This window comes from Chaetodon trifascialis, chromosome 19 (assembly GCF_039877785.1).
Source record: "Chaetodon trifascialis isolate fChaTrf1 chromosome 19, fChaTrf1.hap1, whole genome shotgun sequence".
Taxonomy (NCBI): Eukaryota; Metazoa; Chordata; class Actinopteri; order Chaetodontiformes; family Chaetodontidae; genus Chaetodon; species Chaetodon trifascialis.
This window is the reverse complement of record NC_092074.1, coordinates 7,155,027-7,181,071: the sequence shown is the minus strand read 5'-3', so window position 1 is coordinate 7,181,071 and position 26,045 is coordinate 7,155,027. Positions and strand designations below refer to the sequence as shown.

The following is a 26,045-nucleotide window of genomic DNA, read 5'->3' as shown; positions in this document are numbered from 1 at the left end:
ACTAGTGTCTGACCCAAAATACATTTAGCTAGGCCCATATTTCTGTGCAAACTCCCTCCTCAGATAGTTTGACAGCTTATGCCAGCACACAAAACTAATGTGTAAAAGACAAAGAATGCAGGATCACTCATTGAAGCACAACAGGATATAAACTTTCATTTGGATGGAGGCAATAGCTTGCTTAAATAAACAGGAGTGATCGCTCAAATCCAATGGCTCTTTTATTTTCAAAAAGCTTCACTTAAGTATTTACAGTTTGTGCAAAAACATTTAAAGGTTTCAAGGACTTTACATTGTAAGTTCAACCTCAAGGCACATACATGGAACAACATCAATATTTCATCATGAGAACAGAAATTTAACTTTGGTTCCTAAGAAAACTTGGTGTGGGTGGCTAACGTAACACTGCAGCGTCTCCATGAGAAGCTCGGATGGCAAAGTATCCCAACATAGCCGTTTTACATGCACTGTAGATTTCCAGCCTATATGAGAACCTTTCTCTACGGTTGCTCAAACTGTACCTCAACCACCGCTGAAAAAATACATGAAAGTCCAAAACCCAGTATGACAAAAATGAAGGGCTATGAAGCTAAATACAGTACATGCAAAAATCCTTGAATGAATGTCACTGGCTAATAGATATTTGCAGTTTTGCTTACAGGAAGAAAAGATGACCTTGAATATACTCTGTTTCAACCACTCGTGTCTTGTCTGAATTGACCTCTCAAAAGATGAAACATAATTGCGTCAATGTGATTCAATGAGCTTTACGGGATATTACTTCTCTGCATCCAGAAACAGTAATAATATGACGCTAGCAGTCTTTAATATGTTTTGTGTAATTCCATTGGTCGCGGCACTGCAGCCGCATTCTTTTATCAAGCAAAAAAAGAAAATTAAGAGTAATGAACACTGCAAAACAACCACCAAAGCTCCTTCCCCCGTCTGCTTGAATCATTAGCCATGCACCGCTTAAGGTCTGGCACTATGGATGAACAGTCTCTCGTTAGCTACTGCGTGTCACGCTCAGTGTTGTTCTTCCTGTTAATACTGTTATTGTTGCTGCCGTGCCTGCAATCTGTTGGGAGAAATGTGCTTTCCGCTCAGCGTTCTTGTTGCCGTCTTTTTTATGTCTCATCGTCTCTTCTCTCTTTTTCCTCCTCCCACTCAACCCTCTCTCTCTCTTTCTCTCTCTCTAGTTAATCATTCAATCCTGCATAAAAGGTAAGGCAAATATCTGTCTCTGTTACACATTCACAGACAGAGGACATAACACTATATTTTGCGATAGTTTGACCCTCCTTGTTTGATCTGCGCGTGACTTAAAATGGGGCTTTCGTCGATAACAAAGAAAAAGCGAAGCAAGATCTGATGAAAATGTTCAAGTGTTTATGGTCCGCTGTGGATATTAGTAGAAAAAGTTCAAATAAAAAGTGGGGGTGCTTTGATAACCACAGAAGATCTTAGTATGAATAAACCCAACGTGAAAGCATCCATCTAAACAGGTCACGTATGGAAATCTTAAAATCTTTAAAATAAACGTGCCTCACCTGCAGTGAGTGGATTACAATCATTCATTTTGTTGCAATGCAAATCAACTTATGTCACCAACAGTTTACTGCTAAAAGAATAGTTTGACATTTTGTAAAATACCCTTATTTACTTAAAGCCAAGTGTCAGGTGAGAAGATTGATACCCCTCTAACGCTTGTATGGTAAATATGAAGCTACAGCCAACATCCTGTTAGCTTAGCTTAGCTTAGCTTAGCATAAAGACAGGAGGCAGAGGGAAACAGCAAGCCTGGCACTGTCTAAAGGTAACAAAATGAGCTCCTCTGAAGCTCAGTAATTAACATCTTGCGTGTTTAATTCATGTAAAGGTGACACATTATGAAATTAAGGCTTCATATTTACCTTACAGACATAACAGTAGAGTCAAGCTTCTCATCTAGCTCGCTGCAAGAAAGTGAAAAAGCGCATCTCCCAAAATGTCCAATTATTACTTTAAATGTTTTCTTGGTAATAAAGTTTTTTCTTTTCAGGATATTCTAAGATTAAGTCAAATGAAGTGCTGGAAAAAACAAGTCTGAATAAAAAACATGATTTTAAGACATATGATGCCAACGAGATTTCACTCAGTCATTTTGTTCGTCGCTGAATTTAAACATTGTGTTGAAGCCTGTCTGAGCTTTAACTGAAGTAGTCGTCCATGTGACTGCGATCTGAGCTAATGCTGGTATTTCAGCAAGTGCAGCGACTTTGAGATATTCCAGCTGCAGAGGTGAATCCTATCAGAGATCATCTCAACCCTCTCTAATAACTCGAGTGCAAGCCCTTTAAAATCACGTTACATTAAATGTTCAGCCCAGTCTGTGTTGATTCTCTGCCGTGCACGTCGGAGCAGCTGTATCTGTGCGCCTCACAAAGAGTTAACACGCTCCCTCTCCCAGCGTGAGCTCCACGCAGCCAAGTGAAAATAAGGTCTACATATTTTTCTCCCTTTTTTGGTCGAGGATTATGAGGAGAGGGGGAAACAGGGAAGGGGGGCTGAGGGGTCAGCGGTGGGAATTCTTTAAGCTTGGCCCCTCAAAATAAAATCTTGTCAAATCAAATAAAGTCTTCTTAAGAAGTGTATAATGAAGACCTCTCACTGGCACCTCACATGCAAAGAGCTGCCACCACAGCCCCGGAGCTGAAGGACAGGAAAAGTGTTTTAATTGAGCCCATGCAGGGATCAGAGCTGCAGAGACAGACAGGGAGACGGTGAGACAGAAAACGAGGGGAGACAGGGTGAGAATCACCACTGCAGAAACTAATGTGGAGTGAGCATGTGCATTGTTCAGGTGAGCAACCAATAAATGAAGTCGACAGTCTCATAAGTGTACACAATAGGGTAAATGATGAGGCGCTTGATGAGCTGCTCAGTCACAACCGTGCATTGTGAGGATCATGGGCGGAGTGTCATCTTATTGTTGTAATTTCCTAATTTATCAAAAAGCCTAATGAACGCCGGGACGAGGTTGAAATAAGTGGGAGTATAATTAGCATTATGTGTGTGCTTTCCTCAGAATTCATCACACATGCTCCACACACACACACACACACACACACACACACACACACACACACACACACACAGAGCGAACGAACACAGCCCCCCCCCCCCCCCCCCCCCCCCCCCCATGATAGACCACAGTGGTGAAAATCCATACCATTTAGCCACCAAACATAGAAAACACTGTTAGTTTTAAATGATTCCACATCATTAAGTAGCTCGATGAGCAATAATACTCTAAACAATGCTGTTTGAGCATGAGTAATGTCGTCTGGGTAATGGACTCCAGGGGAATTGTGGAGGTAAAGTGATCTATGCAGCTTTTTTTTCTTTCTCTCTGTCTGTCTTGCCCTCCCTTGTTCCTCTGTCCCACACACGATGCTGAGGGAAACTGCCCCCTTGTGGCCTCACTTGCCAAAACAGGAAAAAAAAAAGAAGCAGAACAAATTAGGAAATTTCTTCAGACAGATCGGCAAGTCTCCGCACATCCTATGCACCTCATTAGGGACAATAATCCCTTGTTGCTTTTAAACTCCTGTTAATAATTGCAGTTCATAACTAAAAAATGTGCTGAAAATGACATGTCCTTTTTTAGAGTTTTCCAAAAAAGTGTCTTTACTAACCCCACCTTAGCTCCACCACCGGTAGAACAAAGATGCTTTTAGTATACGGGCACTTTTGGGAAATCTCAGTGCAGGTTTTTCCACCGTATTGATGACATTCTCCCTACACAACCATTCACTATCCTGCACGTGTGATCACCACCTCTGCTCATTTCCTGCCTTGCTTCCATTAATAAGAAAGTGCACTTCAGTTCTTTTTACAACATGCCACCAGTGAACCAGTGCTATATTTCTACAGTGCTCTAATCAGCAGTGTTTTGATTTCCCCTGTGCTGTGTTGTCTTTACTACTGTTCTGTTGTACTGGGGAGGGTTTGCAGTGTTTCAAAGCGCAAAAAGGCCATATTTTGCTTCTGTGGTTAGCAAAGGATCCCAGCCCTCTAAGCGCCCTTACATTTCCAAGGCTGACAGCGTTCGTCAGAAGCTACACCCAGGGTGCCGTGATTGTACAAATCCATGTTCATGTACAGTACTGACCATTAAAACAACTTTCAAAACCCTGCTGGTTATAAAAAAAGAAACACTTGTATCTCTTTTTCTAAGAATAAAAAAGATAGCAGAGAATCCCACATTATTATCCACAGTATAAATTACATCGTAGACAGAACTTGGAAATATATATAGTACAGTTATATTTGACTAGAACTTTTATGTGTTTTGTTGTCTACACAAATGATGTATGTCTGTGTGTATTTATGCATGTATTGTTAAGTGTTTCTGTTTGTGTGTGTGTGTGTGTGTGTGTGTGTGTGTGTGTGTGTGTGTGTGTGTGTGTGTGTGTGTGTGTGTGTGTGAGATTGTGTGAATGCCTCTGTACTATTTGCTGCTGCATCACGTGTGGCAGAACTCTGTACTGGGCACGTTGCTGCTCTTGCAGTAGGCTATGCTGTTGTTACTGAGGTGACAGTCTCTAAATCCAATACCCCCATTAGGTGTGTAGATGGGCTGAATGCGAAAATCTCCTTTGAGCAGCTGCTCATTGTTCAGCGCCACTATCTGGAAACTGGTCTCAGTCATCTCCAGAATGGAGTTATCCTTCTTGGTTCCAGCCTCGCAGTAGTCGTCTTTTCTCCTGCCCCGGTTGTATTTCCACTTGGTCGAAGATGACCGGCTCTTCCTGTGCATGCGCCAGCAGAACAGGCTGAGCAGCGTTACCAGGACGATAAGCACTGCTCCACCTATGATCCCAGCCATTAGCAGTGTGGAGTTGATGCTCTCCTGAGGAGCTTGCTCTCTACCAGGAGGTTTCGTAGACACCGTAGACTTGGTCCTGGTCTCAGAGCATATAGTATCCTCTCCAGGCCTATAGGAATTAAGGGTGTCCAGCACGTGCACGCAGATCCGATACATAGACCGGGGATCCAGGTTGGTGAGGCTAATATGCCGCCGGTCCCCACTCACGGTCCGCTCCCGCATTCCTTCGTTTATTTGGCTTTGGCCCCTTTTGACCCAAGTGACCTTGTAGGCTGTGACGGTGAAATAAGAAGCCCAGCTCACCTCAATACTGGTGGAATTGACCAGATGGAAGGAGATCTTAAGGGGGTCCTCATAAGGAGGCACAGGACCAGGAGGGTTGTTATGGACTGGGGGTAAGGGAGGGGAGGGTGAGTCAAAGTAGTAAGGAATGGATGTGGTGATGAGGGTGGAGATCATGGTGGTGATAGGGATGGTTGTGGGTGGGGGAGGGGGTGTGGAGCGGAGGGTTGGCCAGGGTGGCAGGTCAGTATCAACTGGGCACTCTATAATATCCAGCGTGAGCTCTCTGATTGCCATGCCACGCACCTTGTCTGGACTCAGGCACACAAACCCTCGGGCATTGATGGTGGATGGCAAAGACTTCAGCCACACCACCACCCATTTCACGGCACAGTCACAACGCCAGGGGTTATTTCGCACCATAAGATGCCTTAGACTTGACAGGCCATCAAACACACCCTGTGTAAGAGTCTGAAGCTGGTTGCTGGAGATATCCAGTTTTTCCAGCCTATTTAGGACAGCGAAGGCTGCCACAGGGATCTGGTCGATCTGGTTTTCCTGTAGGCTGAGTTTGACCAGTGACTGGCTAGGTAGGAGGGGAGGGGGGAAGGTGAGTGAATTGCGGGCCAGGGCCAGCTCACGGAGGTTGACCAGGTCCTGGAAGGTTCCTGGTGCAATTCCCTCATCCGTCAGCAGGTTCCCATCCAGCAGGAGGCGCTGCAGGCGTGTCACATTCTGAAAGGCCTCCTCTGCAATGACAGCAATGCGGTTCTCATCCAACCGCAACTCTTTTAGGTCCTCTGGAAGGCCAATTGGAACGCTGCTTAAATGATTCTTGGTAAGAAAGAGGAGTTTGAGGCTTACTGCCTCACGAAAGGCCCCTTCTTCCACCCCTACTGTGGAGATGGAGTTATCATCAAGGTGCAGCTCCTCTAGTCGAGTCAACTGAGCCAGGGCTGCCTTGGAGATCGTTTGGATATTGTTCTCCTGGAGATGCAGGACCCTGGTGTTTTTGGGCAGATTGATGGGGAACTCGTCCAGCTGGTTGCCGTAGAGATACACAGTCTCCACAGAAGCCAGATTGTGAAGTTCTACAGGGAAGCCAGCATTGTTTATCTGGTTGTTATGTAGGAAAAGGACCTTGAAGCCCTCCTGTATCCCCAGAGGCACTGATGTCAGGCTGCGTTCATTGCAGTACACAAACTGGTTGTCACATCGACACTCCTCTGGGCAAGAGGCACCAAAGCTGAATTGCATTTGGAGACTTAGGATGACAGTCAACCAAAATTGCAGGAATGAAGCCCAATCTTTATTCCAGGGTCCAGCAAGAAACTCCATAGTGGAAAAACAAAACAGGAAAAGGGAAACCAAAAATGAAAAAGAACTGGGAGGGAATAAAACAAATATGGAAATCAGAAAGGCAATGAAGTATATATCCACCAAAAACCAGACCCACGAAAGGTCCACCTAGGAGAGTTTGGTAATGATGCAGTTAGCTGGTAAATGAGCAGGAAACCGTGGAAGTAATCCTGTAAATGCTAGTCCTAAGCTGAAGAGTGATGGTCTCATTAGTGGTGGCCGGTCCTCTGACTGACTCCATCCATGCTGAGATGTCAGACCATAGCAGGACTCTTCACTCGTTGCTCCATGCAGAGCTCAGCCAGGGCCAATTTGAAGCCACGCAGTAGAGAGCCACCACAGGCTCCGCTCGCCTGTCCGTCACACACTGCCGGTCCCCGACTGGGGCAGAGTCCAAGGGGGGTGACATTTGGATCCACAGACCTGTGAGAAAACAAAGAAATGCTGGATTAGTAAATTTAGGGGTGGTCTGTTCCCAGAAAAAAGAGGCCTCTGTTTTCCCTCTCTTCTTCTGTCTCTTTATTTGACATACAAACACTTGCGCACGCATGCACACGCACACACACACACACACACACACACACCAACTGTCTTTCCTTCTCTCACACTCTTTGCCTCTCTTACAGACAGACAGAGTCACAAAACATATCGTTCACTGCTGATGTCAAATTATGCGATGGTTTTTTAAAAAAAGAGTCAAACCATCTGATAAATATTCAGAACAGCTCTTGCACATCCGGTTTCACAGACATAAAGAAGGCTTTTATCCCTTCCGCTCTATCAAAGGAGGGAATAGAGCACTGCAAGGACACACACTCATGGATTCACGGAGGTTCTGAGCAACATCAATGCTGCTTAATGGAAAACAGGCTAAAAAGAGATTAAGCTAAAAAAGACATCACCTCTTTGTGCGCCAACATGGAAGCACAGAATATTTTCTGGAGAAAAAAAAATGGGTGAACTGAGAACAAGATACAACTGTCGCTTTTCTGTCTGCTTGAGCAGACACTCTGGGCAGAGGTACATGAGTAAACACACAAGTGCTTACAGTAAACAGAGCCAATTGTTTTGCCGGTGGCCTAAGGAGGAGCTCGTTATTAAGCTTATGCCTGAACTCACCAGCAAACTTAAGATTTAAGGGCATGCAGAGGAATTGCGAAACAAAGGCGAGGCAATCGAGGAATGAAAACCCTGCATATCAGCTCCTCCTCTCACTAGAGTGACATATATCAGCTGTCAAATGAAATGGGATTGGAAAATAATTTAGTCCCTCCACCTGCAATAAATGATCGATACAGGCTATTTTTCAGCATGCAGAGGCTTGTTGTAAAGCACAAGGCCATTGGATTACAGTAGAACCCCAGATCCATTATTCCAAGTTTTATGACCCATCAAACATTTTTCCCTTCTTCCCCCACATGATTGAAAGATACTGGTTGACATCGGTAGATTTCAGCTTAACTGAAGCTCCACCCCGAGTCAATGTTGGGTGACACACAATAATGGGAAGGATGGGTTGAATGTTAAGCACAGGAACGGCCATGAGTGTGGATTAAGGTGTCCTGCAGGGTTTGTCAAGAAGAGGAGTAGCCACATAATTCAAAAAATAGGTAGACTTCTTGCTGTCTTCGGTCATTTTAACCTAAATTTCAGATTTGTTTTTTCATGTCTGGCAGTCATGACCAGAGAACTATATTTCATAAAGGAAAGAAAAAATAGCAAAATAAAAAATAGTAAGTAAAGCAAATCCATCTATTTGCCTTCGTAGCCCTGCTTCTTTAAACTCCCTGTGTGTGTTTGTTGACGAGATGGAGCCTGGCTCTTTGTGGCAGAGATGGAGAAACAATCCTTTGACACACATCTGTGATCTACTTTTCTAAATTGAAAGAGCTAAATTTAATCAAATAAGCTTCGGGGGGTATAAGCAACCACATGAGGCATAAAATGTGCTGCCACAGCAGCAGAATCAACAGCAGAAGGCAGCAGCATCAAGATTATTATAGCTGAATAAATAAAGTGTCACCAAGAAACCAAATAATAACCTTAAAAAGAAGCAGGATGCCACGTTGGTCTTTACTTAACAGCACCAAACCCCTTGAATAGTGGACAATGGATAGATGGAGGAGGGAAAGTGATAGAAAAGACTTTTTTTCTTTTCTTTTTCTTCCTTTTTATTTAATTTCCAGCCGACGGAGCACAGTTTCTCACCGCCAGATGAACGCTGTGATATGTGGCCAGGACAATCCGATTAGAACTGGATTTAGCGACAGAACGCAATTAAAAGTTTAAAATGGATAGGGTGTTAAAAAGGCGATAAAAGGCGGATCAGGTATACTTCAAAGCCTGCCCAGTGAGCGGTGTTCATTTGAATGAATTATTTCAAAAGGGGGATTGAAAACCGTGCAGTGCGTTGAGAGTGAAAGCCCCCCCATCCAAAAAAAAAAAAAAAAAAAAAAAAAAAGTCAGGTTTTCTCCGGGGTAAAAAATGTGGAGCGGTGCGCTTTGTAGCGCAGTAATCTTCAACTCGGTGGAACATCTAATTAACCTACAGCTAAATGGGCTAACGATTTTAATTAATCTTAAAAAGTGGTTGGGAATAGGTGAATTAACGTCAGTTTATGGCTATCTTTGCTTGCAGGATGCTCGGGGCTGTAGGTTAGAGAGGTGAGACGTATTGGTGGATGTTTTCATACAGGCTTGGTTAAGATAAGGTTCACATATTATGTATTTCATTCAGAATTTCATCTGAAAAGTAGCCGATTCATTCAACTTAGGCCTGTGAGATTTCCTCTACATTTCTCTCCAACTATCTCCTGGGTTATTGAGAAACAGCTACTGTACCTTGTGCGAGCCTTTATCCATTACAAACCCCGCTACAGCGTTCAACTTTTCCCCTTTCTGTGCGCCTCTGTCCTTCATGCAGTCCCGCTGTACGCCCGTGCGTAAAGGTCCGTTCGGTAAAACTGGAGCGAGTCGTTTCCGATCAGCAGCTTGAACCCGGTGAGTCTACGGTACAGCATATTTCCCTGCATGGGTCCCCCACGGCTGTGGCTGCGCGTCCGTCCGCACCGCTGTCCACTTTTTTTGGGTTCCAGCTCCCGGTCGCTTCAACACGGAGCTCTCCGCTTTAACTCAACACCGTCTGCGGCGCATGAGGAGCGAAGAAAGCGGCGGCAGGGCGACAGCGGAGCCCACTTCTCTCCTTCCACACTCTGCCCGAACAGTGAGGACGCACTCGCCGAAGTGTCCGCCGCCTGATCCGCCACGGGCCATGACGGCCAGCTGCGTCCGTCCGCCTCGGTGTTTAGTGGGGAGCTCAAACTTGCCTTTAGTGTGTACGCAGCTCAGAGCCGGACTCCCTGCGAGTTGTTTTCTTATGGATTCATTTGATAGTGCGACGTGTGTGCTCTGCTCACCTCTCTCTCTCTCTCTCTCTCTCTCTCTCTCTCTCTCTCTCTCTCTCTCTCTCTCTCTCTCTCTCTCTCTCTCTCTCTCCTCCCCTCCTCAGGATAAAGAATGCATCTCCTCCAGCAGCTCCGTGATGGCTTCAAGCCACAGATCCTCCCCGCTGCCCTCACACTGCAGAATATAGTTTGTCTTCCAGCACACTTCATTCCTACATGCTCTGTGCTCGGCCTACCTAACCTAAGACCACGTCTGAGCTTTCATTTGAATTTTAATCACAAAATCCAGGAATTCGTCCTCGAGTCACATTCTCAATGAAAATCACTCCGGGCCAGAGTCCTTTTATGTCCCTCCAGTTGGTGAGTGCCTGACTACAACCAAGCGTCCCTGATGGGCTTTATTAGAGATCCTGAAGTTTTGTTGGACTATTTGTAGGCGTGGGGTAAGATTTTTTAAGTTATTTTCGGAGGGGTGTTCTTTTTTAATTACAGCTGGATAATTAGCTCGAGTGGAAAGCACACTCTCATCTTTGCTTCCTGTGCTCTCTTGCAGTGATTTGAAGCATTTAGACACAGCCAAAGTAATTTCATCTGACTGCGTCGCTTCTTCCTGCTAACACTGATTCAGCAGTGCACCGCTGCTCTGCCCGCACTGTACAAGCCGACAGCACGCGCACGCACACGCGAGCTCCTGCATCCAGCTGTGTTCTTCTCACCGTCTCCCTGCGCGCGCACTCATTCTTTGACGCCACTGAAAACTCACTCGCGCACACATGCATCCATATAGATTACCATTTAAATATTTCAACACACACACACACACACACACACACACACACACACACACACACACACACACACACAGATTCACTTAAAGTTGAGGTGAAATTAAAGTGAGACTTTGTCGGCAAACTTTTGAAAGAGGAAATAAAACTGAATGATGCGCAATAAAACGAGTTCACTACTCTGAGGTTTTTCTTTTTGGCCTACAATCTTAATTGGCTCGACTGATTGTATAGCTTTGGGTTGCTAATGCTAGGTAATGTTCGCAAATTTAAAAACATATTGCTGCAAACCACATTACCAGATCAATTTGCTGTCTTTGTGGCTCCTTTTTCATTTGTGCCACTGTTAGAGCAGCTTTTAGCATTCACCATTAGCCTGCAATCATCACTTGTCTCAACTGCTATTGGAAAACATTATAGTTTAAAATAAGTTGGTTCCTGTTATGTATGTGACATTACTTCAGTGCATTATTAAAGTTAGAATGAGTCAACATTGAGTTTCTGTTTCTCACGGGACATGAACAGCGGTCTCCTGTGTGAAAGTCCTGTGTTTGTTTGACCCATCCCCCCATATGCAGACTTTCTTGCTCTTTATACTACATCGCCTATGACTTCCTCCTTTGCTCAAGTCATAATTACTACAGCCACTAGAAGTCACCACCTAGCAATAATTCTAAATATGCAGTCGACCTATACGGTTATTTCCTATGAAGACAGCTGGATGTTGGAAGGCTACAGTTACGTCGTGGAAGTTGGTAGTGCAACATGGAAGATGTGTGTCTCCTAGCAGTGCTGTGTATCGAATGCTGGCTGCCATCGTCGCCATGGTAAATACACAGAGGCTTGAAGCTTCAAAGCCATTTCTGCAAATATGTACAAATAATTGTATCCTCTTTTGAAAACCTCGTTAGAATTTCTGCTTCCTCACACAGGAAAGGAAATATAAATTACAACAACACTAAAAGTGCCATGGTCCTGCGTTTCCCATGTTAGTTTATAGGCGCAGTCAGGGTCAGAAAGGCACACAGGAGTCACAAGATCCCCACAGGTCAGCATGTGCATGTTCGCCTTTCATCTCTGCCTCCAGTTGCCAAATAGTATTAATGTCGCTCTGTGGCCTTTGGTGACCCACGTCTACATATACAAGTCTTGAAAATTTTCAGAACAAATTATGCGGCTCCCGATCAAATCACCTGTGTCATTTTGTCCAATCAGGCCGCCCAGAGTGCGTTCCATTGAAGTCTCCCAATACGTCAAGTCTCCCCGAGATGATTTGGTTGTTCTCAGTGTTTGCCTTTCATGTTTAATTTCGGCAGCCACGTTCCCGAGATGGACGGCTGTTGCGAGGCCCAGTCCACAACATTTAATTCCTTCATAAATCAAGCTTCTGTGCACGGCATGAATTATTGATTGAGTGAATTTAGAGGAAACAGCCTATTTTTATTTTCTCCTTGATGGACATGTTTTGCAGTAGTGCGCCGTGTCCCTGGTCGGTGCAGCATTATGGAATGTCTCTTTTCAGGCACGCAAATGGGGATAAAATGACAGACACTCAAATGGGTGAATGAAGGGCGAGAGGCAAATGTGCTCAAGCCATTATCCACTATGTTAATTTTATTTTGCTCACTGTTGTCGGGCAAAATAACAATAGTTCGATGTAAAATGGCCTGAACATATTGATTGCATTATATCAAAAATGACTTTAAAGCCGAATAGAACAGATTCTATAAGTGAAAAAGTGAGCCATCCTTATTGTGCCTTCCTCTGGCAGCCTTGCTCTAAAGCTTCATAAGGATATACTGTATATATTCAAACTCTATATTGCACACACGCTGCTAAATATTTCAGTCTACACCCTCTCTTGAATCTCAGAGTGGAAATTCCCTTCTCTGCCTTACCCAGAGACCTTCCCAGAGTTTTGGTGTGGCATATTTACTCTGCACGCTTGTGTACCTTGATAAAACTGCAGATACACATGACCCCAGAGCACATCAAAGCCTGCTCTGTCCATCTGCTCCTGTTCAGGCCCCAAACAGTGTAAAAGGAGGGTAGAGGGGGGGAAAAGTCCACTCAGATATGCAGATATGTTTATCCCTTGGTTATATTCATTCTATTCCCCGGAGACATCATTAGCTTATCACATTTCTCCCTGCATGAATTTACATCTGGACACCGAAAGGCACTTCAAAGGTGCCAACAGCATCACTGTTTTAAAACCTCCCCACAAGTATTGGCAAGATCTGTGCAACAGCTAAATGTGGGAAACCACAGTAATATTGCAAATCGCCGTATCCGTGATATAATCAGGCCATTCCCTCGAGATTTCAGTGGCTTAAAGAAAAATATGCTGATAATGTTTAGTGTGGGCGATCAATGCGTTCATTAATTTCTAAGGCGATGTAATTATGTTTACCCCCGTCGATTATCAATCTACATGCCTCTAATGTCGCAGCAGGGCTCCCAGAAGAGAACGGCACATTTTCACTGCTTAGGAAACTAGTCAGCTGACAACATACTGTGTATTTTACTCGAGGAGCTGAGAGGAGACGAGGCAGTCGGAGGACTGCACCAACTCCTGAGCCCCTCTACACCAAAACCCATTTTTTCTTCCACTCTGTCTCTGTGCAAACATATCATGAATGACAGACACAGAAAAATACAATAAATAAAGCGTGCAGTGCACACACAAGAAACAGAAAATAAGATACTTTGTAAGAGGATGAAATGTGGGCCTCTAATTAGATGGCATGGCTAAACAGCATTTACCTCCCCGCCTTCCTGCCTTGTTGAAGTCAAACAAATCGCCCCCCTGACTGTCATGTAAGAAAACTCCATAGAGCGCCACTCCATCTGAGCCTTCCTAATGTCACACGGGTATTATATGTGACATTTAAAATGCATAAAAGATTTATTTGGAAGGCTTAAAGTTGCTTTTATAAGAAAAGAAAAATGGTCTGTCAAAAGGCCGACGATGCTCAATCAGGGTCATTTCTTGAGTATAGCGAAGGCAGGCGCTCTCACGTGAGCATGTGAATTATAGGGGAGGCAAAGTGAATGCAGTGTCCTGACTGAATGCTGCCCTGTGCTAATGCCAGGCTGTAAAAACACTGACTTGACAACAAGCAAGCCCCTGTAGTTCTGCTGAGGGAGGGATGGGGGAGAGCAGAGTGAGAGGGGGAGAGAAGGGAGCACAGAGAGGGAAAGAGGCAGAAGGAGAGGGGTGGGGAGCTTTAAAATGCTCCAAAAGAGGACAGGAAGAGGGGATTGTGGATTACTGCTGTTTCTGACATGTGTCTGCTATGTCGTTCTTGTCCTCCAGAGATTTAATACCTCAGACAACTGCTTAGCAACATATAATTGTTGAGATAAGTGGTGGCCATTTTGTGCTGACATGTGCTGCTCTCTGCCATGAAAAATAATATAGTTTGAAAGAGCAATCCACTCTTACTTTACTTCACATCTCCACGTTTTGATGTTCAGTGCCTCCACATCTGACCGTTACATTCCAGTCAGAGAGCTCAGCGTCTGATTTGCAGAAAATTAAATACCAATTAAATACCGATCAGTAAAAAAACCCAGAAGATTGCCTAACAACACCTCTGTCAGTATTTGCACCACCCTCAAAGACTCCTCGAGCCACCTGGATGAGAGAATATTCTCTCTCTCTGTTTCTCATTAGCCACAGCTAAATTTAGATGAAATTTTCTACACACATTCATCCTTGTCTGACTTTTCTGCCAGCGCCACCATGAGGTTGACATTTCTGTTTATTAGTGACACATCTTGACAACTATTAGATGGATTACCATGAAATTTGGTACAGATATCCATGGAATCCAGGGTCGAGACTTCATGGATCCCCTTACTTTTGCTGTAGCGCCACCAAAAGGTCAAAGCGTTATTTTGTGCCTTAAAATGTTGTACAGACCTCCATCTTTCCCAAAAGATGAATTCTAATAACTTTGGTGATCACCTGACCTTATTTCAGGGTTTTACTTTTGCTAATGATCAAATATCTGCAGAATTATTACAATTCCCAGCAGCTGCACCTTGTTTCGTGCTAATTAGCAAACGTTAGCATGCTAACGGCAGTGTAAACATATGCCTGCTAAACATTCTGATGTTAGCTCAAAACACTGTTGTGCTCAGGTGCAGCCTCACAGAGCTGCTAGCATGGCTGTAGACTCTTGTTCAAAGATTGCCAGGTGTGCATTTTTTGCAACATTTGATGCTGTGTGACTTGAGTAATAAACATCTGTATGTCCACTTTATTTACGTCACTTCCTCCATTTCTTCATGTGACTTTAAACAGTTTCTTGGGAGTAGATCTTTGTGCTTTACACCTGGTGGGTAAACAGGATGAAAAGTAAGAATGGCCGAAGAACAATGTCTAAGCATTATCTCTAAACCTGTTCTTTAATTACCACTGATGTTTTACAGTGAAACGTGTTTCAGCTTAATCCTCATTTTCCTGGAAATAGTGGCATGTCATGGAGTCGTCTACATTTGGGCAGATATTAGATGTTAGAAAAAAATACAACCTAAAGCTGAGAAATGTGAAGCACTTCATGTGTGGTTGTTTTGAAAGGCTTAAGCGTGTGTGTCCTGAGAACTTTGGAAATCCCTGACTTTCACCTTACTTGGTAAAAATGTGCTGCTACACAGGATTTCCTTATCATTTTATAGACCATGGGGGATAACCACCGAGCCAAAGTAAGAATGACACAGCACTGATTTGCTGAAGACAGCCGTGCTGTTTAAGGGTAAAAGTAAAAGGTCCCACGAGACGGCAACTTACAAGAGATCATCAGAGAAAGAACAGAAGAGGAGAAAAATAGACAGATGCCAGGAAGGAGCAGGTCTTGGGGTCACGCGAAAGATGGGCCTGATCCCACCTCCAATCCCAGCAGCTTTTCTTCTGTTTGAAGTCACATCTGGGCTAAATTTCCCCTTCTGAGTTGAGCAAAAAGGAAGTCTTCTGGGTGGGTGGAAGGGGCTCAGGACTGCTCCTGCCTCCCAAACTAAACAGTACAAATACTGCAGATCCATGAGTCACTGGAGGGGGAACTCAAACATATATCCAGACCCTGAGTCAGTGCTCATCGTGGTGCATCCGTGATGACTACTGGAATGACACAGATGTCTTATCAGTATCAGTCATTCAGAGGCGAATGTGAGAAGTTTCATCCATCCTGCCAGACTCCTGCAGCGTCAGATGGGGGTGTGAGGTGTGGGCCACTAAACACTATAAATCTCAAAATAAAACATCACCAGTAATCACACTCCCTCACACTAAAGGTTATGATAGTCTTCAGCAGTGTGGGGAAGCCGGGTTGTCTTAAACTGCTTATTATTCTGCTGACTGGGAAAAAATGTGTACAATTACTTCTGAGAAAACTCTAGTCAGGGGGTCAAAAGATGAATCCAAGGGGTCACTGGATGATTATACGGGAAGAACATAACGAAAATCTAATCTTGCCACATACATTATGTTGACTTTTCTGAGTTATGCTTTTTACTGTTGAATGTTAACTAATTTGACCTCTTGGGGCCTGAAATTGTTTCAGGGCTTTGTATTCAGGAGTCATAAGCAACATTACAGGTGTGGAACCACTACTCTAAGCTATGTTGTTAAAACCCACACAATGTGTCAGAAAACAGAATTACATACATGTTTTACAATAAAGAAGTGTTTGGACATATGCATGTATTTCATATGACATGAAATGATGAACTATTCAGCAAGTGAAAACAGTTGCATAAAGTTATCTAACTTTACGACGTTGTAGAAAATGACCCTGATGACGTCATCAGAGTTGTGTGTTGAATCCACGGACCCACGCTAGAGGCCAAAAGTCTTGGCCTCTTTTCCATTGATTTTGTAACTTTTTCCTTAAACTTCTCCAGCTTCATGGAAGTCCAATACTAGATCAACCAAAAAGCTCCAGCTCGAGGCTGCTTTCTTAAAACCAATAAACTCGTTATTCAAGCTGCCAAAACACCATTCATGTTTTACAGTGAAGATAAAAGCTGTTTGGACTGATGATAGTGTTTAATGTGAAATGTCAGTGTGTATTGTGATCATTTTGGCCAATGTAACGACATTGTAGGACGTTTATATTGTTAAATGCTAGTGCATTTTGAGCCTATCAAGCATTTCTCATTTCTATAATTTGTTTGTTTGCTTTCTAACAATATTCAGCTTTAACTGAATGGAAGTTTTAGTGTAGATTTTCTCGACAAAAATACATAACTGGGTTATTTCATGTGAAGAAAGTTGCAAAGTTACAAACACATACATGTAGCCCGACGTATGCCGTGGTGAATAAGTTCGTCCTGACGCTGCACAGCCACGTCTCACCACCACCTTGATTTGATCAGGACTTTACAGCTGTGGACAGCTGTTTAAAGGCTCAGCCTGTGCTTGAGTGATGATCTGTGTTTATCTTTGGCTTCCCCCTCCGACTAATTAACTAAGCCCTGAAACACCAAAACACCATGGTCCCCTGAACCCTTTTCTTTCTGACAGCTTCTCCCTGCAGCTGATTTATTATTGCATGATTTCAAATTAGTGCTGAGTGGAGAATGTCTCAGAACAATTTACACTCGCATGACCTGAGACACTTATTAATGACTAGATTTTAATTAGAGATAATTACAATATAGTGCATTTAATGCCATTTCATATAGACGGGTAGAATTCTGAACCTTGCTTATTTATTTAACGCTGGATCAAATAACGAGGAGATCATTATTGTTATCATCTTCGTTATTATTATCATTCTTTAATTTAGCGAGATCCAAACACACACACACACACACACACACACACACACACACACACACACACACACACACTCTGGGGATGAGGCATGGAGGTTGTTCATTTTCGCTTTACTTCTATACTCCTGTGTCTTCACTTTCAGATTAAATACTGTGCCAATCTCTATTCCTTGTGGAAAGTTTTAATTGCCTGGGAAGCAAAGAGACATTTTAGCTTGTAGTATGGCCGACAGCATACATCCTAATAGATGTTTGAAAGGCTTGTATTATCTTTTTCAGCCCTCTCCTTGTCTTTCAGTGTGAAAAATCCCCCTGATGCATGAGGCAGGAATGTGGATAAATCCAGATTACATCAGAAGCCAGGTGAAACAGCTCACAAAACAGACAGCTAAAAATATAATTATACTGTCAGACGCTGCCAAACTGCACTGTTTAATCCTTTGCCATACTGATGCCATTGCTTGTCTTTTCCTATCAAGTGTCGTAATTCAATATTCTTATCCATGCCTTAATATATATTTCTTTCCTCTGGTTAATTCATCATCATCAATTTTTTTTTTCAGGTTATTTATTCTAGTAACAATCACAGTATTAGGCTTGGCAGGCTTTGCTGTAACTTAATGCTGTGTGGTATTAAAGCCTGGCAAGTGTTCATTCACTCTTATTTTGGAATATTGCTCACAAGTTGAAATAAAACTCCTCACTGCAACATGCCCTGCAGATACACACATGCAGATGAGGCTACTGGATTTTTTCCATCACGTGTTGACAGTGTTGGTACTTTATCTTTTGTTTACAATTTCCTCCGGTGCTGCTCACCATGTCGTGAAAAACATAAATGAGTTTTCGCTAAATAGCATTTTTGCCCCATATGGTTTTGCTGAGGCAGTAGCCGCTTTAAAACAATCTGCGGTTCCATCTGGTCACTGTGGTTTTTGCCCCTCGCCAGTTTGCCCCCCCCCCTTTGCTTTCACTTACTGCCACAGCATGCCGCCCCAGTTAGAGAACAGTCTCACAAAACATCCTGAGGGTGTGTCTAGGTGGACGCCTACATGAGAATCGCCGCTCCCCTCGCCTTGTGCGGCCTTTATTGGCCTCGTCTTCAAGTCCCGTGAAGGGAAAGAACAAAGGGGCTCAGAGGAAGAGAGTCAGCGAGAGAGGAAGGGGGGAGGAAAGTGGACGGGATGAGTTTGGTGTGAGCAATAATGTAAGGTGTATCGATTCGGAGGGATCTGCTTTCATTGCTCATCCCTCACAGAGCAGCAGATCACTCTTCTTCTCTCGCTCAGGTGGCATGGGGCCCAACCCTGGCGCCTGCCACCCTGCCCAGATTAATTGAAGCATGCTGTTGTAAATGAATCACATATGGCTAATATCTCCCCACTTTCCCCTCTCCAGCACACGCCTGCATCACCTCTCCTCGTTTGTGTTCTATTTCGGGAACAGACGACTTCACTCATGTCTCTTTCCTCTTATTTTTAAGAAAGTACTGCTCAACGCAAAAAAAAAGAGAGGAAGAAGAAAGTGTGAAGGTAGCCAAGGTCAGGTAGTCATCGCTTTGAGTTCACTGTAAAATTCATGACTTTCCCTTTTGGTTTTCATTTGTCTCTTTCCACCGTCCACCCTTTGCTCTTAACTTGGCACAAAGCAGATTAATTGCGCTGTCGTACAAAAGGTAGGAATAAGCCAGCACACCTGTCCCTGATGCCACCTAGCATTAAGATGAATGCGTCATAGCTTTGGTCTTTATTAGTTATTTATAAGACCCACTGCCCAGAATAACAGCACTAAAAGAAGGGGACAGGGTGAACAGCCACCAACAGCGTTCTCACACTGACACTCAGAAGGAAGTAATAAGGAGTGAAAAATGTTGACCAAAGTGACATTAACAACAGTGTCCTGCCAGGCAGCTCGATCGGGTTTTATGTCAACACAGCATGGTTGCCATGTAAACATCATGCACAGGCCAAGCAGAGGGAGCGACACACAGGAGGGGGATTGTTTGTCTTAATAAATCCTGACACTAGTTGATGTGTGGGGAAAAAAACAATAAACATATAAGATAAATTATTTCAATGAATAAATTGAAAATAATAGTCACTTAAGAATAATAAAAAAGTCATAATATCACATTGGATTTGCCTGATTACTACTGTGCACTACATACTGTGTACTGTGTAATGTGTACTATCACTCACTAAATAGTAATATGTATCTTTTCAGACATACTGGTACAACACTTTCCAAGAGCCTCCTCGGAGATGTGTCACCGTGGTAACCCCTGCCAACCAACCTCATCTCTCAGGGCATTTGCAATAATCCCTTATCTAGCTGTAATCATAATAATAATGCTAATCATATAATACATATTGGATATGCATGCGCAGTTGTTGTGGATCTGGCGCGTGAACTAACATTTTTTTTTTAAATATAGCATCTAGCTAGCATCAATGCCGCATTGCATGGTGGGATATTTGCGGCAGTGTAGGGTCTAGTGTTTGCATATTGAAATATTCAATAGTATGCATCTCAAGTACTGTATAGTTTATACTACAGTTTTGGATACACAAAAAAAATCTCACACAGTTCAGCATGTTAGCATCGTGACATTTGCTACATTAGCACAAAGCGCAGCTCAGGCTGATGGCAAAAGTTTTGCAGCAGATTTTATATTATTCATCCAATAGTTGTTGAGATGTTTAGATGTGGCCCAGAGTGGTGGGCCAACCAACAGACGGACGTTGCCATCCATAAAATACAGTACATACATGTGTAATGGAAATATGATTATCCTTGAAGACCAGAAAAGAGCGGACATTCTGCCGATAACTTCCTGGAGGCATAAGCCACCTGAAAAGGTAATGTTTCAACATCATATCCCCATCAAACCCAAAATGTGGTCACCCAAAAAGTTGGGGAGACGTTTTAAGGGAGCAGAGTGGATTTAGCACAACTTGTGGGATTATTTTGTCCCTGACAAATGAGATTTTACAGCTCTGCAACACAGGAGGCATTTACAGGCTATGAGCTAATATCTGAACGAACTCAAGATGTCTGATAACTAATGAGAACATGGCCTTCCACAAAGCCACAATGCCCCGTTGGCCCCTGTTATCATCAGATTCATCAGGGTGTATTCACTAACTTGGCAGAGCCCCTGATTACATGGTTAGAAATTCAAGTGGTAGATGTACGAGGCTTGATATGAATATTATGTGGTTTGCCCATGGGGACAATTCCATTTGTTAGACCTGCCCCCTTTTTTGTCTGAACCCTTTTGGATTGTCACTTTGCATTTACTTTAAGAGGTAAAGCTTTTAAACAATCGGAATAATGGAAAGCATGCTTTGGTGGTAAAACCGCTATGATCTATATCAAAGCCATCTGGAAAATAGATGTCCCCGCTTGTCTTTAAAAGCGCGTTCAGGCTCTTTAAATCCTGTTTCTTGAATTTCCACATTATATCCTGTGTTTAGGGGGCAAGTCAGTGAATCAGTTCATGCAAATGTTCTATGTGATTGCACTTCAAACGGTTCGAGGATGATGACGTTAAATTTAGATGCAGTAAACTAAACCCTTGTCTATCATTGTGGTTGTGTTCATCCCCAAACGCCCTCACATTTCCTGATCTATCTACAAAAACAGATGTTAACAACACCCTCCTGTACGAGCCTTACTTTCAGTGACCTGTTTTTCACTAAATACAACCTTGATGTATGTAATTCTCACACTAAATGCTGTTTAGGCTCTCAGCACGCACTGCCCACATGCATTTTTCACGTCGAGCCACTTGTTCGACCCACCGTTGTGATTAATTGTGCGGTTCTGCACAGATTTACTGTGATAGTCCCTGCTGTCAAAGAATGAGTGTGCAGCCTGGCTCTGCAACACTCGCCGTGGTCTGCAATGGTTAAACAAGTAGAGAAGAGGCAGAGCATGCACACGGTGGGACAGTGGGGTTTGTAGGTGCTTCATTCTGCACACTGAACCTCTTTGTTCTCCCACCGACCTTCATCCAGACACTTTTATTTGACAACGAGGCGTGCCCTGCAACAGCCGATTGGAGCTGATGTCCCTATGCAGCCGCCAGGGGTGGTGATTATGACTGTCATAAAACAGCCTTGGCTCCATCTCCCTGGTGTATAAGAGGGGGAAAACAATAGCTGGCACATGTGCAAAAAAAAAAGAAGACCAAGGGAATGGCAGATATTCCCCCTCCTGTTATTTAAGACTGCTAAGAGCTAGCAGGTATTTCTCATGACTATCTGCTTTCCCCTGGGTATCGGGTATCTTTCGGGAGAGTCTCGAAATGCCTCAGAAAGGTAGTCGGAATGCAGAGACTGCACATGGAAGCATTTTAGATGACTGCAGAGCAGGCGGCCACTAGAGAGATGTAAGATGAAACATTGCTCAATGTCCTCTTCAATGTATCTCTTGGAAAGAGAGTGTTAACACATGTTCAGTTCCCGGGCTATCTAGCCCTGTGTTAGTGTGTGTGTGTGTGTGTGTGTGTGTGTGTGTGTGTGTGTGTGTGTGTGTGTGTGTGTGTGTGGAGGTCTGCGTCTGCAAAATAGTAACTGCCGTGTCATAGCGGGGGTTGTATAGAAATACGCCCCTGGGACTTCAGCGCTGGCTCAGGTCCAGCTCGACTGATACGTTAACAAGAAGAACTTGTTCTTATCAATGGGGTGCTTTATTCCTGCTGTACACACTCACGCGCGCATGCACACACACCGAAACATCAACAGACACACAGCCGAGAGACTGACACAGACGTGAACATCAAAGATGTCAATAAACTCACAGACAGACAGACGTACATGCGGCACACAGTGGACTAAGAGACAAACACACACAAATGCAAACATGAACACACACAGTGAGCAACATCCCAAAGACAAACAGACAGACGGACACATAAACCAGACTTAGAGACCAATAAACACACACGCAGCCGGACAGAAAGACACATGCACACTCTCACACCCACAACCTGCGAGGTACAAAAGCAGTGCTGACATCAGGAATGCCCCTTCAGATTCTCATCGCACCACACACACACACACGGACAAACACACACACACACACACACACACACACACACACACACACACACACACACACCACCCGCTTGTTATTATTTCTTGTAAGAGGAAACTCATTCTTTCAAGCAGGAGGAATTACGCAAAAACGACAGGAGAGGGAGGAGAGAGGAGAGAAAGAACCTGGGAGGAGAGAGAGAGATGCGGGAAATATGTGAGATATTTGTGTGTGTGTGTGTGTGTGTGTGTGTGTGTGTGTGTGTGTGTGTGTGTGGGTATGGGACTTCCCGGTGGTTCAAGCATGAGGCATGTCTTCTATTTTACAGTTTTAATGGTTTAGTAATTTCTAATAACAATAATAATGGAGGCTTGTGGTGTATTTCCTCTGACCTAGCAAGGTGATCACTTCCTACCTTGCTTGTTAGGGCAGCTTGGATCTCAGGACCTGTTGAGGTAACAGCAGTCTGAGCGGCATTGATCGCCAACACTTGTGAACCTGCACCCACCAACTGCCATGACATGGTCTAATGGTCTCCCTCTGGAGATGCTTGTGACTCTCATCGCTGTCCACAGTTCTTCAAGTTTAATAAAATGCTTTCGTGTGTTTGCTTCATATTTGCGGTTATGCTTGTGGACAATTAGCTAGCTACTTGTGTTTTAACTACACCCTTATCCTTAACCCTGCTTTGACTGATAGTTTTGACTACTTTGGACAGTGCAACATGCTGCGAACACAACACTGACATGTTATCACCTCATAGCGTTGATATGGTGAACGTGTTACACAGAGGAACATCAGCATTCATTTAGAGATTTAGAGTCATATTTCTGGCCACCTGATGAACGTAAATCCAATGTTGGCTCGTTAGTCACCAACTACTTCAGGAAATGCCTTTAGCTGCTGAATGTGCCAATATGCTCACCAGCTAGTTGCGAGCATTGTCTGTCTGTTGTTTGGTGTTGGTAGTGCACAGTGGGTTTTTAAGAGCTTTTTGCTGTCTGCTGTTGCTTGATGAGAGCCGGAAGAGTGAATCAAAATAGTAAAGGCGTGAACTATAAAAGCGCAACAAAGAGTTGAAAGACACTGAGGGGAACTGTTGGGGGTAATTCTATGTGGGTCGGTAGCTATGAGCGATCACTTTAATTGTCTCCCACACATTACATTAAGCATTTCAACATGACATGTTGCAGTCTTGTGCAAGAAGGACAGTGGTGAGCGTATCCCAGAGGTGGGTAGAGGTGTGGCGTGTACCTGTGTATAAGGTAGATATGAGAAGCAAATGCAGGAGAAAGGAAACAAGGCTGGATAAACAGAGAGTCTGAGATCACTGATTGTAATGGTTGATAGGAGTCAAAGCAGGAGGGCTTCATCACTTCTGTTGCCGCTGCTCCTGCTGACTGAGCCTGAGTGAACACCGCGCAGTGCCCAGCCATCCCCTGGCGCTGCTAATCTCTCAATATGGCCTACGTAAATGAAAAGGCTTTTGAGCAAATTTTTTTCCAAACAGTATTAGGTACTTTTCTCTCTCTTCTCTTCTCTCTCTTGTCTTTCTCTTTCTATCTCCGCTGCAGACCTCTCATGCATCCTCCTCCATGGCAATTAGCCCCCTTTCACTCATGCCAGCAAAAAAAAAAAAAAACCTTGATTTTTTTTCGAGCTCAGGCTGCATACAAACATGCACGCCCAGCATGTGCAAAATGCAGCCCCCGCTCTTAAGTAGCACCAAGGACAAGTGTGGCATTACTCGCACTCTGTGTCACGTGGCTACACAGAGAGTCCAGGTCTGTGTGGAGGCCAGGTGCTAATACCCCTCCACGCCCCCAACATGCCATTATTGCTGCAGAGGTCTAAAAGCTGTGCTGTGTGTGTGCCACTGTCAGAGGCCTCTGCTGACTGCTCTGCTGCTGCTTTTTGTCTTACGCCCCGGAAGTCCTGTTGCTTTTCTCCTGAGTCCATTAAAAGCAGCTTGCAGAACGCAAAGCATACGGCTGCATTTACTGCCACACTCCATCATATTTAAACACGTGTATATTTTTATTCATGGGACTTAATCACGTGGCTCATTATTGTCTTCAATGGGGACTATTTTCACTTCTGCCACTGCTGAGCACTTTTACAAGATGCATAGTTTTAGTTCTTCTACTGAAGAGGAAAACTAAACATTAAGAGGGAGGTAATTACATGCAGCTCCTGCATATTTCAGTTCCACTTCTATTGTTGCAGCATGAAAGTGGGTTTGATATGATTGTAAGCACAGTTTTTGTGGTATTATAAAGTCACATGAGGATGTAATGCATGTTACTGTAAATGAGGGATTAAATTACACATTCATTGCAATGATATCAGTTTTTGAGCTGCAGCCTGGTTTCTGAAGTTTGAACCGTTATAAATACAGCTTCTGTTTTACAACTTCAGCTTAATTCATGCTTGGTCGCTTGACACTCCAGACAAAAGATAATAGTTGCTAAACCAATGTCCACATTTGTCCCTCGGCGACAGTAAAGATAAAAGAAGAGAAGTTAAATGGATTGATCACACAAACAGTCTCTTCGTCGTCTGGCGAGGCTGCTGTTTTTTTCACTAATGGAAGAGCTTAACAATAAGTACAAATTAAATGTCCACTATTGTATCTATGTGGACAGCTCATTCAGGTGACAATACTTCTTTCTTCGCCAGCTGCGTTAAGTGGTGTGTGTCGCCATTGTAACAAACCGTCTAATCACACTGGGGCAGAAAAATTGTTGTTGCCCATATTGTTGTAAAATCTGAACGTACACCACAGGAACAGTTTTGCCATGTGTCACATATTTCAGTCAAAATCAGTGTCGGGCATAATTTAGATTAGGTTTAGATTATTATTATCTATTAGACGGTATCATTATGGAACGGGTTATTGTTCATCATTAGCATCAGTAATTACAGTAATGTGAATATTTTTAAATGTTTCTGAGTAATGGCTCATGTGTACATTTTAAAATTCAGCAATAACAATACAGCTAGTTGTACAAGTAATGCTTCAGTGTTTCAACAATGTGGGTTCAGCTACTGACTTAAAGCTGGAGTTTAATGGATTGATTTGGTCATGGGATCTCAGTGCATTCACTTCTGCGGGTCATGTTAGCTTGATGCAGGGGCTAAAGGTCAGGGAGGTCAGCTAACCTCAGCCAAAAAAAGCAGTGAATCTTGAAAAGCGCCTCCATGGTTGTCTGATGTTGTGCCTTGCTAGTGTTAGCCGCTGGCCTCCTTTAGCTGGTTTGCTAATGTTAGCCTACATTTAGGAATAAACTGACTGTGAGGTCATGACGACTGGAGTGCCGTCACAGAAGCTAAGCTAACATCACCTGTTTAACTGAAGGCTGGGGGCTTGTTAAACTGTCATGTCGCCCTTTTCTGTATCGAAATGTTAAATACAGACGATGAGATCTGTGGGTGTGGAGGTTTGGAAGTTGTTTAAAGGAAGCTTTGACAAATTACAGTAATGAAACAAGTAGAGGAATAAATTTGCTTTTTAATTCACAA

General features: G+C 43.6%; 1 protein-coding gene across 2 annotated transcripts in view; it reads right to left on the bottom strand.

Annotated features, from left to right (window-relative positions):
* Positions 1-210: 210 nt before the first annotated feature.
* The window catches only part of flrt2 (fibronectin leucine rich transmembrane protein 2), a 41,443-nt gene continuing 15,608 nt past the window's right edge, over positions 211-26,045 (bottom strand). Inside the window, exons 1-2 of one of the 2 annotated variants that reach the window (XM_070987449.1) lie at positions 9,353-9,887; positions 211-6,934 (exon numbers count right to left, since the gene is read on the bottom strand). In XM_070987449.1, the coding sequence (XP_070843550.1) occupies positions 4,508-6,490 (1,983 nt within the window). In that variant the 5' untranslated portion in view covers positions 6,491-6,934; positions 9,353-9,887 and the 3' untranslated portion in view covers positions 211-4,507. Of the gene's footprint in view, positions 6,935-9,352; positions 9,888-26,045 lie in introns of those variants that run through there. The other variant, XM_070987450.1, reaches the window with a different exon arrangement.